Genomic DNA, 19456 nt, shown 5'->3' with positions numbered 1-19456 from the left:
AATTTTGTTTTAACTCTAAGTCATTTAATACTGTAATAATAAAACTCCCAAGGCAAAATTAAATTAGAAACATTTGTTATATGCATTATCTCATGCAATCTCTGAACAATTTGGTGAGAACTAGATTACAATCATTATTACATTATAAGGATGTATATTATAACATTCTAAGTTAATATATAAAAAATCTGTGCTAAATTAGGAAGGGAAGGTTAAAGTCTAAGTTGGAAAATAGCATCATGGATAATTACAATAAATATTCTAAAATGTTAAGTGACCAATTATTAAATCTCTGTAATTTAGACCTTTGTATATTTAGTATGGCCAAAGGGCATGTTACTGTACACAGTGGTTTGGGATAGGAATATAACATACTCTTTTATCCATATAATTCCCATGTTTCATAATTAAGTTTAGTAACAAGAGAAGTCAAGTTAGCTTGATACGCTAGAGTCAAGCATAAGTGTCCACCAAAAGAGAACAGACCTCATATTCTTGTTTTGATGTGGAAATCCTTCTAAAGACTGAGGATGTACAGGTGTTACAGTATCAGAGGTGAATTCTTTCTAAAATGTCAATTAAAAATTTGTGTTATTGAAGCTTAAGCTTAGTTTTGTAATAATAAAAAAATTTAAAGAAAAAAAGAATTTGTATTAATTGAATTAAATTCTCAAATTATTGAAAAGACATAAGATGTTCTTCCTTCATGCTGGTTTAAAAATGTAGCTTGTAAGGAGTTGGAGAGTGAATGAAAGTTGTATATCCTACTTGTTTTTAAAAATAGTACTTTTTTTTTTTTTTGAGACAGAGTCTCACTCTGTTGCCAAGCACCAGGCTGGAGTACAGTAGCACAATCTTGGCTCACTGCAACCTCTGCCTCCTGGGTTCAAGCAATTCTCCTGCCTCAGCCTCCCAAGTAGCTGGGACTACAGGCACGTGCCACCATGCCCAGCTAATTTTTGTATTTTTTAGTAGAGACGGGGTTTCACCATGTTGGCCAGGATGGTCTCGATCTCTTGACCTCATGATCTACCTGCCTTGGCCTCCCAAAGTGCTGGGATTACAGCTGTGAGCCAGCACGCCCGGCCAAAATAGTACATATTTTAAATGTTGCTCACTCAGTTACAGAAGATTGAAGAAGAGGAATAAAGAGAAACTACTTGGGAGAACCTTCAGCCTTCAATAGATAACTTTTCATAAAGTTAATTTTTTTCTGAAAGACGAAAATATATTCACATATCTTATAGTCTGCTCTTACGAAAAAGAGGGCAAAGCATAAACTGAAAGTTACTTTCGCAGGAGAATTCCATAAACTCAGGTAAATAATTTCTGTGCAGGAATGAAGTCCAGTGTTGCCAGATCTTCAGCTTTTAAAAGAAACTAGAAATCTGAATTTTTAGATGAAATCTTTTAATTTTTCAATGTCGGTATGTAATTTGAAATTTAAAGAAATACTGTACCAAATACTAAGTATGGCTACAGTTTGACTATGAAACAGGGAGGCCAGTTTATGATTGTAGGTTTAGTAGTATCTTATATATCCAGCTGTATCTTGATACTCATAACAATGATGCTCTATCATTAAAAGAAATTTTATATTCACAGTACTCTGTGTAGGACCTCTTACAAGATTCTAAATGCAGTGAAGGGCATTGAAGGTAACAACAGCTAAAGTTTTCCAGTCAGTTACCAGGTACCAGTTACTATTCCAAATGCTTTATCCAAGTGTGAATATATTTAAGCCTTACATCCCTGTGAGATAGGTGCTGTTTGTCTCATTATACAGATGAGGGTATAGAGAGAGGGAAGGGAAAGTAATGGAGGGGGAACATAACTTGCCTAAGGATACAGAGCTAGTGAGAGGCAAACTAGCTAACTCCAGGAGTCTGACTCCTGAGCCTGCTATGATGCTTAACTTTCTTTTTATACTCTCAAAAGTGCATGTTTTTACTAGCATGTATATTTACAGTATATTATAGTATATTTACTAGCATGTCATGTATGATTTGCTATTAGGTAACAGAATGGCCTTTTTCCCTTTTACTCAGCTTTCCCAAATTTCCATGCAAAGCTGTAAACTATACTTCACAAGTATGGGCTGTACATTATCTGATTTTTTTCTCTTCTCTTTTTACCTGGAAATCCATGGAGGAACTTTAGGGAGACCCTGAACTTTCTGAAATTTTCTGCAACTTTTATGTAAGCTTGTACTTCCAGAGCTTTCCTCAGGTTGCCAGAGAAGTTTATACATGTTCTAAAAAAATTCTGTGGAATGGAGAACATGCTTTAAAGTAAATTTCCTTTTAATAATGTAACATTAAAAGAACTTAAGGCTTTGTTTTTGTTGCATGTATTTTATAGAGAGCTGATACAATGACTTGAGGCACCATAACATAATGATTATGAACTTAGGCACTAATTTTAAAACCTAGTTCCGTAAAATTTTCAAACACGATGAAGGACATAAAAAGTTAATAAAGCAGTTAACATTATCTGATAACTTGTCATATATGAATTAATATTCTGAATGCCTTACACAAATAAACATGTCTACTCCTCATAACTATCTATAAAGTACATACTATCATTGTTACTATTTACTGATAAAGACATAGGGAGAGCTAAGTAACTTGCCTACTATATTTTTAATTGTACAAGTTAGTTGGGCTCTCATGCCTGAATTTCTTTGTCTATAAAATAGGGATAAGAGCTACCTCAAAAGATATTGGGAGAAGGACATGGGATAATGCATATAAGGTATATACTGTCATGCCTGCCACGTAGTAAATAATCAGTGTGTCCTGAAAAGCAGTTTTGTAGCATGTGCTACTCAATGATATGTTCTGTTATGCCTTTGATGAAAAATTCAGTTACATTTTTAGTTTGCTATATATTTTCAACATTTATTTTACTAGAGTTTTTGATACTTTTACTGGAAATATCTTTGTGGCCAGGTCAGGAAAGGCATAAAAACAACTTTTAAATTTTATGCGAAAGTACATTTATTTCATTAACATGAATATTCAGGAGTTGCCCATTGACTTGTTTTTTAGGTAGTTAGATTTCATGGTGGAGCTCTTCCTGCTTATGTCGTATCTAGTATCCTTCTTGCTTATGGAGGACAATTATATTCTCTTTTCTCAACAGGTAAGAATGCTTCTAATTTTTAAATTACTTTTGTTTTGAATATTAAAGTAGCACAACTATTAGTTCTACATGTATGTTTTTATATATAATTCCATTGTATTGTATGAGGAGACATATTTAAGAGAGTTCTTTGAACTCCCTTTTTATTATTTTATGATTATGCCACATAATAGTAGTTGCTATTCTGTTCTTGAAAGCTCTTGAAAATATCATGTAATTTTATGATGAGTCTTCTCTGCATCTTTATTACTTTTCTGCTGTCAACGGCTAATCCCAAAATAGTTTGAGGAAGCTAGTCCAGAGACCTTCAATTTGTGGTTCCAAGACACCTGCAAATTATTAACATTCTCTTAGCTTGTCAGTTTTGTATCAGTGTCATTTTTTAATGGAAAAAATAACTTTGAATTTAACCAGATTAAGTAATTTTTTAAAATTTACATAGGAATCAAGAAGTATAATTATCTTCATATAATAATTTTGTTAGTATTTATGACTTAAAAAGGGGTAAAACATTTAACCATAATACACACCAAAAAATTAACAGTAATACCCTAATATTATCAAATGCATTTTTTTTTTTTAAGGCAGAGTTTTGCTCTTGTCGTCCAGGCTGAAGTGCAGTGGTGCGATCTTGGCTCACTGCAACCTCCGCCTCCTAGGTTCAAGCAATTCTCCTGCCTCAGCCTTCCAAGTAGCTGGGATTACAGGTGCCTACCACCATGCCCAGCTAATTTTTGTATTTTTAGTAGTGACAGGATTTCATGATGTTGGCTAGGCTGGTCTCAAACTCCTGACCTCACGGTCTGACTACTTCAGCTTCCCAAGTGCTGGGATTATAGGTGTGAGCCACCATGCTTGGCTTCAAATGACTTTTTAAAAAGGATTTTATTTTTAATTTATTTGGTTAAATTAAATATCACACGTACCCCATAAATAGGTACAATTTATATACTTGTACATATATATATATGTACATATATATAAGTACCTATTATATAAATAGGTACAATTTATATAATTGTACTTATTTATGGGGGTACGTGTGATATTTTGATACATTTATATAAATGTATAAAGGTCAAATCAGGGTAATTAGGCATCAACTCAAACGCTTATCATTTCTTTGTGTTGGGAACATTCCAAATCTAGCTATTTTAAAATACACAATAAATTATTAACGATAGTCATCCTGGCTGAGTGCAATGGCTCGTTCCTGTAATCCCAGCACTTTGGGAGGCTGAGGCAGGTGGATCACCTGAGGTCAGAAGTTTCAGACCACCCTGGCCAATATGGTGAAACCCTGTCCCTACTATAAATACAAAAAAATTAGGCAGGTGTGGTGGCGGGTACCTGTAATCCCAGCTACTTGGAAGGCTGAGGCAGGAGAATTGCTTGAACCTGGGAGGTGGAGGTTGCAGTGAGCCGAGATTGAACCACTGGGGCAACAAGAGTGAAACTCTGTCTCAAAAAAAAAAAAAACGTTAACTATAGTCATCCTACTGTGCTATCAAACTCTAGACTTTATTTCTTCTAACTGTACTTTTATACCTATTAACCATTCTTTCTTCATCCCTCCATCCCTCTTTTCCTTTTCCATCCTCTGGTAACCATCTATTCTCTAGCTTCATGAGATCAACTTTTTAAATTCCCACATGTAATGAGAGCAAATAATATTTGTCTTTCTATGCCTGGCTTATCACTTAACATAATGTCTTGTCAGTTACATCCTTGTTGCTGCAGATGACAGAATTTCATTCTTTTTATGTCTAAATAATATTCCATAGTGTATAATATATTACCACTTTCTCTATCCATTCATTTGTTGATAGACTTTAGGTTGATTCTATATTTTGGTCATTGTGACTAGTGCTACAGTAAACATGGGAATGCAAATATCTCTTCAATATACTGATTTCCTTTCTTTTTGGATAATATATACAGCAGTAAGATTGCTGGGTCATATGGCAGATTTATTTGTAGTTTTTTGAAGGGCCTCCAGACTGTTTTTTTTTTCGAGACAGAGTCTCACTCCGTCACCAGGCACCAGGCCGGAGTGCAGTGGTGCGACGTTGGCTCAGTGCAACCTCCGCCTCCCGGGTTCAAACAATTCTTCTGCCTCAGCCTTTCCAGTAGCTGGGACTACGGGTGCACGCCACCACACCCAGCTAATTTTTTTTTTTTATTTTTAGTAGAGACGGGGTTTTACTATGCTGGCCAGGATGATCTCGACCTCTTGACCTTGTGATCCTCCGGCCTCGGCCTCCCAAAGTGCTGGGATTACAGGCATGAGCCACCACGCCCGTCCCAGACTGTTTTTCATAGTGGCTGTACTAGTTGGCATTTGTAGCAGTAGTGTACTATTGTTCCCCTTTTTCTGTATCCTCAGCAGCACTTGTTATTTTTTGTCTTTTTTTTTATAGCAAGCCATTTTAACTAGGGTGAGATAATATCTCATTGTGGTTTTGATGTACATTTTTCTGGTGATTAGTGATATTGAACATTTTAAAAAATTTATCTATTGGTCATTGGCATATCTTCTTTAGAGAAATGTCTGTTCTGATCTTTTGGCCACTTTTAAAATTAGGGTATTTCCTTGTTTTGTTGTTGAGTTGAGTTCCTTATATATTCTGTTTATTAATCCCTTAACAGATGGATAGTTTGCAATTTTTTTCCTAGTCTTCGGTTTATCTCTTCACTTTGTTGATTGTTGCCTTTGCTGTGCAGTAGCTTTTTACCTTGATATAATCCCATTTTGCTTATATTGCATGTACTTTTGATGTCTTACCCAAGGAATATTTGCCAGACCAATGTCCTAAAGCATTTCTCCATTATCTTCTTCTTGTAGTTTCATTTCAGGTTTTAAATTGTCTTTATTTTGATTTAATTTTTGCATATGGTAAAACATAGGGATCTAGTTTCTTACTTCTGCCTATAAATTTCCAGTTTTCCCAGCACCATTTATTGAAAAGACTGTCCTTTACCCAATGTGTGTTTTGGTGTCTTTATTGAAAATTAGTTGGCTGTAAATGAGTGGATTAATTTCGGGGATCTCTATTCTGTTCCATTGGTTCATGTATCTGTTTTATGCCAGTACTTAACTGTTTTGGTTGCTATAGCTTTGTAGTGTATTTTGAAGTCAGGTAATGTGATCCCTCCAGCTTCTTTCTTTTTGCTCGGGATTACTTTGGCTATTGGGGTCTTTGTGGTACCATATGATTTTAGGATTGTTTTTTTCTATATCAGTGAAGACTGTCATTAGTATTTTGATAGGGATTTCATTGAAGCTATACATTGTTTGAGGTAGTGTAGACAGTTTAACGATGCTAAATCTTTCAATCCATGAACATAGATGGAATTCCTATTTTTTTGTGTGTCTTCTTCAGTTTCTTTCATTGATGTTTTATAGTTTTCACTGTAGAGATCTTTTACTTTGGTTAAATTTATTCATAGACATAATTTAATTGTAAATGGGATAACTTCCTTGATTTCCCTTTTTTTTTTTTTGAGACAAGTCTCGCTCTGTTGCCCAGGCTGGAGTGCAATGACACAATCTTGGCTAACTGTGAACTGTGGCTTCCAAGTTCAAGTGATTCTCCTGAGTAGCTGGGATTACAGGCATGCCCCACCACACCCAGCTAAGTTTTTTGTATTTCTAGTAGAGATGGGGTTTCACCACATTGGCCAGGCTGGTATTGAACTCCTTACCTCAAATGATCTGCCTGCCTCAGCCTCCCAAAGTGCTGGGATTACAAGCATGAACCACCATGCCTAGCCTCATTATTTGTTATTGGTCCGTTGAGGTTTTCAGTTTTTTTCTTGATTCAACCTTGGTAGGCTGGATGTGTCCAATAATTTAAATTCTCTAATGATCATTTGTATTTCTTTGATATCAATTGTAATATCTCCTTCTTTGTCTCTGATTTTATTTATTTGGGTATTCTCTCTTTTTTTCTTAGTCTAGCTAAAAGTTTGTAGATTTTGGTTAACTTTTCAAAAAAGCAACTTTTCATTTTGTTGATCATTTTTTTTTTAAGCTTGTTCATAGCTGACATATTTTTTCAGTCTTAATTTCATTTATTTCTGCTCTGATCTTTATTTTATTCCTTCTACTAATTTTGGTTTTCATTTGTTCTCGCTTTTCTAGGTCCTTCAGATGCATCATTAGGTTTTTATTTAAAGTCTTTTTACTTTTTTGATTTAGGCATGTATTGCTATGAACTCTCCTCTTAGAACATTCTTTGCTATATTCCATAGATTTTGGTATATTATGTTTTCATTTTTATTTGTCTCAGGGAATATTTTAATTTTTAATAAATTTCTTCATTAGCCCATTTATTGTTTAGGAGTCAATATTTTAAAAAAATGTTTAAAGAATTTTCAAAGAAGATCCACACAGTGCAGTTAGGTTTTTGTCAACTTAGATAACAGAGAGAGGCTCTCTAAAGGAAAATGATGTTTATTTGGAATAGGGCATTGCAATGGGAATACGTGTGCTACAGTAAACTTGTGCATATTCAGGGAGGTAAAGGAAGACAAAGGATGTTAAAGGAAAAATAAAAAATTCCAATTGTTTTGAAATGCTTATTCTTGGCTACCAGGATCAATAACAAGGGCGGTGAGAGTCTGAGGTTGAGCAGGCAGTTGCTGGGCAGATGTCCTCAGAGAAAAGTTTTTTGTATGTGTAAGGTTGAGAAGGCGTTTGTTCAAGGTTGCAGTTTTTGCAGTCTTTTGTGTTAGTTTTATTATCAAGACTACAAGTGTGAGAACTCTCTCTTCATAGCTTTCCACAGCTCTGTTTGTCAGGGTTTGTTTTTGTTTTTGTTTTTAACACAAATGACTCCATGTTGATTCTGGCCAGTTTCACATTTCCCTCTTTTGATTAAGATCCTCCTCTGAAAGCATCACTGATCAATCACCCCACTGTTAGATTTTGATATCCCTTGGTGCTGGAATAGACCTGTCCCAGGCTGCTGGTCTAATCCCACATTGTAATGATTGGTGACTTGGAGTCAGTGTCATAAACTTTATAGCCACATTTGGAGCACCTAGGGAGGTTTGAAGGGAGTGGCTCTGAGGCTAAGCCTACCTGGAGTTCATTATTATGTTTAGTTTTGTTTGTTCCATAGTCTTGCCATCATTTCAAAGTGCAGTGCCAGCATTTTCTGTTAGGATTTGTATTTCTACAAAAATTTTAACAAGTTAATAGAGGAATGCTAGTGATTTTTGTACATTGATTTTATATCCTGGAACTTTGCTGAAGTCATTTATCAGCTGAAGGAGCTTTTGAGCTGAGACTATGGGGTTTTCTAGATATAGAATCACGTCATCTGCAAACAGAGATAGTGTGACTTCCTCTCTATTTCGATGCCCTTTATTTCTGTCTCTTGCCTGATTGCTCTGGCTAAGACTTCAGAAAGGCAATCCCATTCACAGCTGCCACAAAAAGAATAAAATACCTAGGAATATAGCTAACCAGGGAGGTGAAAGATCTCCACAATGAGAATTACAAAACACAGCTCAAATAAATCAGAGAAGACACAAACAAAAACAGATAGACAGTTTAAAAAGGGAAAATACAAAGTAAAATGATCAGTTTGCATAGTAGTTTTGAACCCTGAACCTAGGCTTAAACACAACCAGTTGAATATATCAAATAACCATTATCCTTCAAGTAAAAAAAGATCATTAAGAAGGGTAAGGGTCTCATGATATGAAGTCTTGTTCTGATATCTTGGGAAAAGCTATCTGAAGAGTGAAAGTGTCAACTTCTCATCCTGGTTTGTAGTTTGAATGACTCTGATTATGACATCACATGGCTTGGTGAACTTTTCCTATGCCCCATATATCAAACATGATGCTTATTTCTTAAAATGCATCAAGTTTCAGCTTATAGGGCTTTCAGAACAGAGCAGTTCTCATTTTTAGTAATACCATAGAAGAAAGTTGGAATGGAAGAATCTGGACGAATTCAAGATCTAGTCTAGTGTATCAAGTCTAGTCTATCAAGAACTTGAAAACAATGAACAGAGCTACATTCTAAAACAGGTGTATTATAGCTTTTCTTTACAAACATAATTCTTTTCTCTCTACATTGATCACATAGCGATCTCAGATTTAAAAACCTCTTGAGGGCTGGGCATGGTGGCTCATGCCTGTAATCCCAGCACTTTGGGGAGGTGGAGATGGGTTGATCACCTCAGGTCAGGAGTTCAAGACCAGCCTAGCCAACATGGTAAAACCCCATCTCTACTAAAAATACAAAAAATTAGCCAGGCATGGTGGTGTAGGCCTATAATCTCAGCCACTCAGGAGGCTGAGGCACGAGAATTGCTTCAACCCAGGAAGTGGAGGTTGCAGTGAACCGAGATCATGCCAGTACACTCCAGACTAGGCAACAGAGCAAGGCTACATCTCAACAAACCAAAAACAATGAAAACCTCTTGAAGTTTTTAAGGTCTTAAGGTTCCTAGGTCTGCCATCAGTTGGCAGTTTTTATTTACTCACTATCAGGTTAGAATTAAAGTCAGGTATTCTGTGCATCTTCTCAAATACAACATTTTTTATTAAGCCTTGGTAATATAACTAACATTCAGTACAATATTTCCAGTTGTATCCTGTTATAAGGAGAGGCCAGATATTTACTGGACTTATGCAAAAAAAATCATACAGCCATAAGAATACTCAGATAGTTTCCAAATTTTGTAGGAACCAAGTAGAGAGAAAAAGTATATGATTCCATCTTTGTTCACAAAAGTATATTTTACTGAATTGGTAGCTTAAGAGAGAAGTTTTCCTTAAATCTGGAAAATAAAACATTTAAGTGAAGAACCACCATTTCAAGTAGAAGTCATAAAAACACTATCAGTTGGTCAATCACATGTAATTATTTTTTCTTCTACTTTATTTTGATTACTAGTTTCCTGAGCCCATAAGTTTTTTCATCAGAGTTTTGGATATTTTTATTTAGTTAATTGATCTTAAAGTTTTCAGAAATCTGTGTTTAAGAGTACTTGTGGCTGGGTGCAGTGACTCACGCCTATAATCCTAGAATGTTGGGAGGCCAAGGCGGGCGAATTATGAGGTTAGGGGTTCGAGACCAGACTAGCCAACATGGTGAAACCCTGTCTCTACTAAAAATACAAAAATTAGTCAGGCATGGTTGTGTGTGCCTGTAATCCCAGCTACTCAGAAGGCTGAGGCAGGAGAATTGCTTGAATCCATTAGGTGGAGGTTGAAGTGAGACAAGATCACGCCACTGTACTCCATCCTGGGCGACAGAACGAGACTCCATCTCAAAAAAAAGTAGTACTTATTGGACAGGTGTTGTGGTTCACTCAGTAATCCCAGTGCTTTGGGAGGCCGAGATAGAAGGATTACTTGAGGCCTGGAGTTTGAGACCAGCCTGGGCAAGATAGAAAGACCCCATTTCTACAAAAAAAAAAAAAAAAAAAAAGTAAAAAAAAACATTAGCTGGGTATGGTGGTGCATGCCTGCAGTCCAAGCTATTTAGCAGGCTGAGGTGGAAGGATCACTTGAGCCTAGGTGTTCAAGGTTGCAATAAGCTACAGTTGTAACACTGTACTCCAGCCTGGGCAACAGAGCTAGACCCTGTCTTTAAAGGAAAAGAAAAGAGGGGGAGGAGAAAGAGTTCTTGTTAAAGTTATTTCATGAAAAGCTTGATTGCAATACAGCTGACTGCAAATGCTTTTTGAGAGAAATTTAAGACAATAACTGTGGATGACAGAAACTTATAATAGTCATGGCTAAAATCTGATGAAAGCCCCCAGGTGACAAGGAAATTTTAGTTATTTCTGTTAACATGCAGAATTTTAAGATACCAACTAGAATCATGACTGACAGCATCATATCAGGACCATCAGATTTTTATCAATTTTACATAATTTTTAGAATGCTGACATCAATAAGATATCCATAGAAATATAACTTTAAAGAAGATTTAACATAGCCAGAATTATGACTGATAACATATTCAATTTCTATGAATTTATATAATTTTGTAGCATATCAATAACATGAATATAACTGAAAGAGGATCTAGTGTCACTTATCATTTGACAATGTTTCCGTGTAATTTACCAAATAAACATAATTGTTTAATATCTCTAGACGGTGAGAGATATATTCTTGCAGGCTCTTCAGTGGCCCAACTAGAAAATTGGAAAGTTAATTCTAGGTAAAAATGACTTAGTCTGGAATTTTCAGCCACATGTGTGGTGGCTTATGCCTGTTCTCCCAGCACTTTAGGGGCCTAGGCGGGTGAATCACTTGAGCCCAGGAATTCAAGACTATTCTGCGCAACATGGTGAAACCCTGTCTGTACAAAAGTAAAAAATAATTAGCCAGTTGTGGTGGCGTACACCTGTAGTCCCAGCCACTTGGGAGTCTGAGAAGGGAGGATCACTTAAGCGTGGAAGGTTGAGCCTGCAGTGAGCCATGATTGTGCCATCGCACTCCTCCACCAAAAAAAAGAAAAGAAAAGAAATTTTCGTCTTTGGGAAGCTTGCCAAAGATATCAAAAGTTTCAAAACCCTTGATCAAAAGAGGATCACAGGTCACTGTGAAATAATAGTAGTTAGTTTTTTTGTTTATTATCATACTTTAAGTTCTGGGGTATATGTGCAGAACGTGCAGGTTTGTTACATAGGTATACATGTGCCATGGTGGTTTTGCTGCATCCATCACCCTGTTATCTACATTAGGTATTTCTGCTAATGCTATCCCTCCCTTAGCCCCTCACCCCGCGACAGGCCCCAGTATGTGATGTATCCATGTGTTCTCATTGTTCAAGACTTCAAAAGCAACACAGAAAATTGTATGGATGTACAAATCTTAACCTTTTAAAGCTCACTTTTCCTAAGTAATAAAAAAACCTAATAAAAATAACACAGGAAATTTTCCCATAAAATGTCAGTACTATGTAATTTCCTGTGTTATCTTTATTAGGTTTTTTATTACCAAAAGGTAAAGAAAAGTCTGTTGCAGTGTGACTGTGTCTTCTGCATCTTATTATGGAAAACTCATTTAGATAACCCAGAACTTGAATGAACCTGATGAACAGGGTACTTGAATTTAATCAGATACAGGAAGACTGTATCTAAGGTTATAAGTGTAAACTCATATTACAGAGGAATATAAACAAGAAAACTAGTATTGGGAGCAGAGGAATACGTGGCTCTTAGATAAAGTAAAAACATTTGACATAGTTTCCTGATTACATGGAATAATTCGGACGTATCTTGAAAAGCCAAGAATGTAGAATCAAGTTATCCAAGAGGAAAACATTATTTATCTAGGCTTTCTAGATGAATATTTTCAGCTTTAAATAGTAGAGTTGGAACTGGAGAAAAAAGTTACAGGAGCTGACAAAAAAGGTTGAAAGAGGTTATCATCTGAGGCCTTCTCAAAGGAAGAGAGGAAGAGCAGATCTCAGGAGGAAATGTGGCAGAAACAGAAACTCTGTACAATGTAGAGGATGCCTATTAATGAAACAGATTTCAGATTTAAAAATCAAGATCTTTTCTAAGTGTAAACCTATATTCAAGAAAGCCTTGGTGCTTTTACATAGGTGACCAAATTTTTAGTTTTGCATTAGTATATCATTAGTATTGAAGTTTAATCTTTAGAAAGACACAAATCTCTTTTATAGCCAATTTGATCACATGCAAATTTTCTTTCATGAAGTCACTCTTTATAAACTTTTTTCATGACTTAGACCTTTGATAACATTCTTTACATCTCTCACTTACTGGTTTCTTTCACTCTTACTTCTATTTTTTTTCTAGATCTGTATTTTGAAACAACGTTTAACATCCAAATTAGACAAAATTATTTGTTCTCAATAAAGAACACATTTTTATGCCTTTCTTATAATTTTTCTCATCAATACTTTTAAAATATATTTTGTATAAATTAATTAGAATTGTTATTGTAATTTATATTTTTAATTAGAAATTTAACTCTTAGTACCTTAAATTTAACAGGTAATTTGAACTGTCACTTATTTTACTATTTAATAGAGGAGAACCAGCTTTTTTCTTAAAGATTTACTTAAGTCACTGAACTAAAAGACACCTGGGTTAATTAGTATATAATTTATATGAGTACTCATTTATTGAAGCCAATCTGAATAGAATTTCTTAAGGGGTTTTTGGCCAACTCTGCCAATACATTTACATATGTATAAATATAGCTGTACATACGCAGCCATACTCAAAGGCCTTAGAGCTTTCATTTTGGAATTTTAATTATAAAGTAGTAATACAAACTCACTGGTTTATAAACCAAATTATATTTCTGACAAAATTGGGACCTATTCATTTGGCTAAACTTTAACTCCTATATATAATTAAGACTGTGGACCAAAATTTGGGGTAAAGTGGTCTCCATAGTAATTTGATTTTTTCAAATCCTCTTTTACTCTTTTTTTCCTTTTAAGGGTTACATTTTCAATGTTTAGCTAGGACTGGCAGCAATTGTTTAAGAAAAACAAAATATCCAAGTAACCTTCAGTTTATCTTTTGTTTGTTGGTCTGGTTTGCTTGACTAGTCAGTGTGGGTAGAGAGACATTTTAGCAGGGTTTTCTTCTAGCTTTTTTTTTTTTTTTTTGGCTCCCGCATGGCAAAAAAAAGCAAAATTTTTATGCCAAACAAAGAGATCTTATATTATTGCTCTGAGCTCAATATTTTGACCTGTTTAACCTCAGAGCCTAACCTGTATAAATATTTATCTAGTTCTTTTTTTTTTTCTCTAAGATTATCTTTCAATTTAACTATTCTGTCATCCTAAGCAACTGTTGGTCAGGTAAACTCAAGTTCGCCTTTCCAAAAGGTGTCTAGATTACTAGTTACCATGGAACTGCTGTAATTTTTGAAGTGATTAACTTAAAGCCCTTTAAGACTTCTAAAAAATCTTGACCAGAATGCCATAAGCAGTGAGTTTTATCTCAACACCATAGAAAAGTCAGCAGATTTAAAGTAGACAGAAAAAAATTAAAAAAAAAAGAGCTAGAGAACATGGAAGTCTTTACATATTAACTCTGTAGTTACACAGTGTTTTAATTTGAATAATGGCCATTTGTGCTCTGAATTTTCCTTGATGTAATTTGCTTAGCAGTTTAAACTGTGAGAGCAGGCCATAGCCTGTTGGATTCCAATAAACCTGGCATCCCTTAATTAATATTTGAGAATACCATTCCATTTTTTTCTTAATATATTAAGAGTAAAGAAAATCCTATAAACCTGTTGGAGAATTTCAAGAGGTTGGACCAGTGATTTAGATAATAGTGACCGCATTAGACTAGTCATATGTCTAATGAGTCATTCTGCACCCACCATTTAGAATTTTATTTTGCTGTTAGAAGATTTTCATAAACACACAGGGAAAAGAGCCAGATCATGTACAGACACACAACCAAATCAAAAGAAACCGAGATAAAAATGTTCACATAAATTTTAACCCAAGATGCAGATCAAGTAAAATATTAAATTAGGCACACAGAAAACCAAAAGTAAATTCCCCAGAAAAGACATGTCTAACAGACAGAATGTAAATTCCATAGAAAGTAGGGTCCTCAAACCACAAAGAAATTTGTCTTTACACCAGGAAAGACTTGCCAGAAAAGACAAAAGGTCTTCTGTCATCCCAGGTGAGATGTAAGGTCTTTTATTTACCAGACACAGAATAAAGTCGAGAGGTTCTGCTTGATTTTAGAGAGTCTTGGCCTGACAAAAGGTGTGCTGTGGAAGCAGAGAACTCCAGGGGCTTGAGTAAGTACTGCACACCAGTTCTCAGTATCGTCAACTGTCTGAAAGTAATCCTATTCCATGTCCTACCTCTGGATACTGTTAATGTCAACTTAAATAACAAACAGAGAGAGGCTCTCTAAAAGAAAATAATGCTTATTTGGGAATAGGTTATTGCAGCAGGAATCTACAAATCATAGTAAATTGTTTGCAAATCCAGGAAAGTAAAGGAAGACAATGGGTGTTAAAGAAAAAATGAGGAAGGTTACATAATTGTTTTGAAATAATTATCCTTGGCTACAAGGATCCCGTTGAAGGGTGGTGCCAGCCTGAGGTTAGACAAGTAGTTGCTGGGCAGATGTCCTCAGATAAGTTTTGTTATGTTTTGTTTTGTTTTTTTGGTAAGGTTGCAGTGGCCTTTCTGCAGAGTTGTGGTTTTTGCAGAGTCTTATGTGATAGTTTTGTTATTAGGTATACAAGCATGAGAATACTTCCTTCATTCCTGGCTGTATTTGTCAGGGTTTTTTTTTTTTAAATACCGTGATGCCATTTTGATTCTGACAGCTTTCACAGTTTAAACATTGTTTCTTGATCTATTCTTCATCTTTTTCTCCCCTTATAATTTTTAATCTAATAAAACTTTTTTAAAATATACTTTTTCATTTTCCACAAAGTGGATTTTGCTAGTTTGGATTTTGCTGATTCCATTCCCCATGGTGGAGTTGAACATGTTTTTCTATTTTATATAAATTAATAATTAGAGCTATAGGTGTGATCAGATTCAGATTATTTCCCACCCATCCCCACCCCTATTCTTTTTTTTTTTTTTGCTGTTGCTGCTGCAGGAATAGTTCATAATACATATACTTCTAATAAGAGACACTCACTCCCTATTTCCTTCCATGTCATCCTAGTTTGTTTCCTTTTCTTTCTTTCCTTCCTTTCTCTCTCATCTCTTCTTTTTCTCTTCCTCTTTCCCTCCCTCCCTTCCATTTTTTCTTTCTTCCATTCATCTGTCATTCCTTCCTCTTTCCCTCCTTCCTCTCCTCCTTCCAACAGCCAATGCTTCATTATTACCTTTTCATCCTACATGTGGCTAAGGAAGACAGATGATTTCTTAAACTGATGGTCCTTCTCTCCCAAATTAGCAAGGATTTGGGAGAGCAGGGATCCTCTAAGTTTTAAGACATCCCCCCCAAAATTCTTCACTTGTGTTCTCCATTTTATACCCTGGCACTTGAAGTTTCCTTCCTGTAGTCTGAAGACTTCTTAAAGTGTACAGCCTCATCTCATTCTCCATTCTCTTCCTAGTGCCTATGATAATTCCAAACACACAGTAGGCATATTGAGCTGTATCAACTGTGTCGGTTAGGTCCTGGCATACTGAATGGAATTTTAATGAAGTATTTCAAAGGTATGTGCAGGGTTAGGAGAAACCAACAAGAAATGATAAGGTGCTAAACCAGCAACAGAGCCATCTGGTACTCAGAGGTGCCAGGACAAGAGAGGGAACAAACCTAGAGGGCTATAGGGGTGAACAGCATTCCTGGAGCTGTAGCCTTAGGTGCAGGAACACTCTAGCCACTGTCAACCTGTGGCTCAGCAGGAAAAAGACAAGAAAATACATGCACACTAACCTTATTTTCTCCTACCCACCTATCTGCTGATACTTCTAATTCACTGAACTGAACTAGAGGCCAGTCCATAAAAGTCAGCCTCCCAGAATTCAGGAAAAAGTGAGGGGTAAAGAATGGATCTGGAAAAGCAGATATAGAAACTGTAGTACAATGGGCAGAATCTTCCCTGGAGTGTAACAGTTATTACAGTTTCCCAGGAGGCTAAATTTTGTTTTGTTGGGCTTGGACAGTGATTAAGGGAGGCAGGAGATGAGAGGAAAGAGTTGGGCCCAAATATATTAAAGCAGTCCATAAATCCCCTCCACTCAAATCTTTCTGCAGCTACTCAGTGCCCTTCAGTGACTTTTATATGACTTCAGGTCTGCCTTTAGTGTTAATTTTAATCTGATTTACCGATATTCCAGGAAGGGGTAAGCAGTATTCCGTTGATCTGCCCCAGACCCAGCCTTTTAATTAAGAGATTATTCTGACTGACATCAACCAGACTTGAGTTTAAAAGTCTATCTTGTTTTGAAAGTCTGAAAAAAGTCTAATTTTTTCTTGGTTTCAACTGACTTGATCATTGATTCTCAAACATACAGAGTGTATATTTAGGGGATATTTGATGTCGGTTAATCTAGAGGCTTTAAGTAAGGGATTATGTCTCCAACCAATTAAAGATGTAGTTTTAAACCAAAGATGCTTATGAAAAATCACTTGTGGATTATACCCACTAGAATGACTATAATTTAAAAAGAGACAAATAATAACAAGTTTTAATGAGGATGTGGAAAACCTGGAACCCTCATACACTGCTGGTGTGAGTGTAAAATAGTATCACTACAGTGAAAAATAGTCTGACAGTTCCTCAGATGGTTAAAGGTAGAGTTATTGCATAACTCAGCAACTGCATTTTTAGGAATAGAATCAAGAAAAATAAAAGCATATATTCATACAAATGTTTATATGCAAATGTTCATAGGAGTATTATTCATAACAGCCAAAAAGCAGAAACAACCCAAGTGTTTGTCAGTTGATGAATGGAAAAATAAAATGTAGTATATTCATACAATGGAATAAAAGAAATTTGAATAAAAAGCAATTAAATGAAATACTGGTATGTTACAACATGGATGAATCTTGAAAAATGCTAAGTGGGAAAGTCTCTCACAAAGGACCACATGTATATGAAATATTCAGAATAGGCCTATCTATAGAGAGGGAAAATAGATTAGTGGTTGCCAAGGGGTGGGAATTTGTGGGGTGATAGTTAAAGAAAAACTTTCTTTTGTGGGTAGTGAAAATGTTCTAATTCTGTGATGATGGATGTACAACTCTGAATATACTAAAAACCACTGAATTGTATATACTTTAATTCAAAGAATTATATGAGAATTGTGTTCAATAGAGCTATTTTATTTTTATCACTTGTGGAGCTTTGTGAAAATACAGCTAGTGAAACCCAGCTTTGACTTCCTGAATTTGTTTTTATAAGTGATTGAATGTGTACTCTAATATAAGAACTATTGAATTACAGCTATTTTTAACCTTTCGAGAAGAGTCTCCATGATAGTAATGAAGACCCTTGCTTTCTCTGGCATAAAATATGTTGCTTTTTTTATTTCTTTAATTCAGTCTCTGTAGAGACTCAAACATTGCCAGTGCTTACTATACTTCAAGTCGTCATGGTGGGCTATTGGGAAAAGTTTTCAATTAGCAATAATCGTGCCTCAGATAAACCTCATTGGCTACGATATTGCCACTGTACAAAGCTAATATGTTGCTCTTCTAGAGAACATGGGATATAGTATATCTCATACTTAATTACTGTGAATTGCATATAAGTTTTTTTTTAAATCACCAGGTTGTTGCCTAGAATATGCTACCATGTTGGATAAAGAAGCCAAACCATACAAAGTTGACCCTTTTGTAATTATCATTAAGTTTCTGTTGGGGTAAGTTTTGTTATCTGTGATAATGATTTTAATTGTGTTTTACATAATATTATATTTGGTTCCATAATGCAATATAAATTTTCATACAGACTTGGTAGTTGACTTGTTTCATTAAATGGGATTTTTTTTCTCTTAGGCAAAGGCCTAATAAGTATATCAATGTTTACTTCAATAGTATGATCATTTCAAAAGTAATTATTCACTCTATATATATCAGTCCATACTTAGACTGCCTTTAATGTTTGCAAATAGGTCCATGATCTGTGAGTCCATGATCTGTGAGTATTCTATATTTAAACATAAATCATTACAGGGTATTGATGAAACAGTGTGTCTCTGATCATTTTTAAAAGTATATTTTAGACCTCTCTTCCCTAATTGGCATTCCATTCTTAATTTAGTCACATTTTATGTTTTTTGGTTAAGCATCAATATGTAGATCTCTTTTTGCCCTCATTACAACTAACTTGGCTTTCTAAAATAAAAAAGAGAGAGCATATTACTTTTTATAAGAATCAATAGAGAGTAGTAAAGCTGTATTGAAACTCAGATCTTCAAATATCAGTAGGCTCACGTGGAAAATGAATAACTTGTTCCAGACAAAGAATTAAAAATTTGTTTTTCAGTATAATTATCAATTAAGTATCGTGGAACTTTAGAGACTCTCTTGAATGGTCAGTCACCTCAAATATTAAGTCCTTAAATTTCAGTTGTTGGGTTTTTTGCTTTTATATTTTCTTTTCTCCACAGGTATAAATGGTTTAAAGAATTATGGGATGTATTATTGTTACCAGAATTAGATGCCATCGTTTTAACTAGTCAGAGTATGTGTTTCCCCCTGGTATCCTTGATTCTCTTTCTTTTTGGAACGTGTACTGCCTACTGGAGTGGCCTGCTCTCTTCTGCATGTGTGAGACTTCTTTCTTCATTGTGGCTTGCTTTGAAAAGGTAAACAATGAATGATTAACAGCTTTC

The 19456-nt window shown here is 35.2% G+C and overlaps 1 protein-coding gene and 1 non-coding gene across 5 annotated transcripts in view; one reads left to right on the top strand and one right to left on the bottom strand.

Moving 5' to 3' along the window:
- Window positions 1–19456, top strand: part of PGAP1 (post-GPI attachment to proteins inositol deacylase 1) — a 91421-nt gene that overhangs the window by 57503 nt on the left and 14462 nt on the right. For all 4 annotated transcript variants that reach the window (XM_002749587.6, XM_078328067.1, XM_035305202.3 and 1 more), the window contains 3 exons: window positions 3054–3147; window positions 18391–18481; window positions 19232–19429. In XM_002749587.6, the coding sequence (XP_002749633.1) occupies window positions 3054–3147; window positions 18391–18481; window positions 19232–19429 (383 nt within the window). The remainder of the gene's footprint in view (window positions 1–3053; window positions 3148–18390; window positions 18482–19231; window positions 19430–19456) is intronic.
- Window positions 18162–18300, bottom strand: LOC118154832 (U4 spliceosomal RNA). The gene has a single exon (XR_004745090.1). It is a non-coding gene; the product is annotated as a U4 spliceosomal RNA (small nuclear RNA).

Source organism: Callithrix jacchus, chromosome 6, assembly GCF_049354715.1.
Source record: "Callithrix jacchus isolate 240 chromosome 6, calJac240_pri, whole genome shotgun sequence".
Lineage (NCBI taxonomy): Eukaryota > Metazoa > Chordata > Mammalia > Primates > Cebidae > Callithrix > Callithrix jacchus.
Note: the sequence above shows the minus strand (reverse complement) of the source record. Positions and strands in the feature narration are given on the sequence as shown.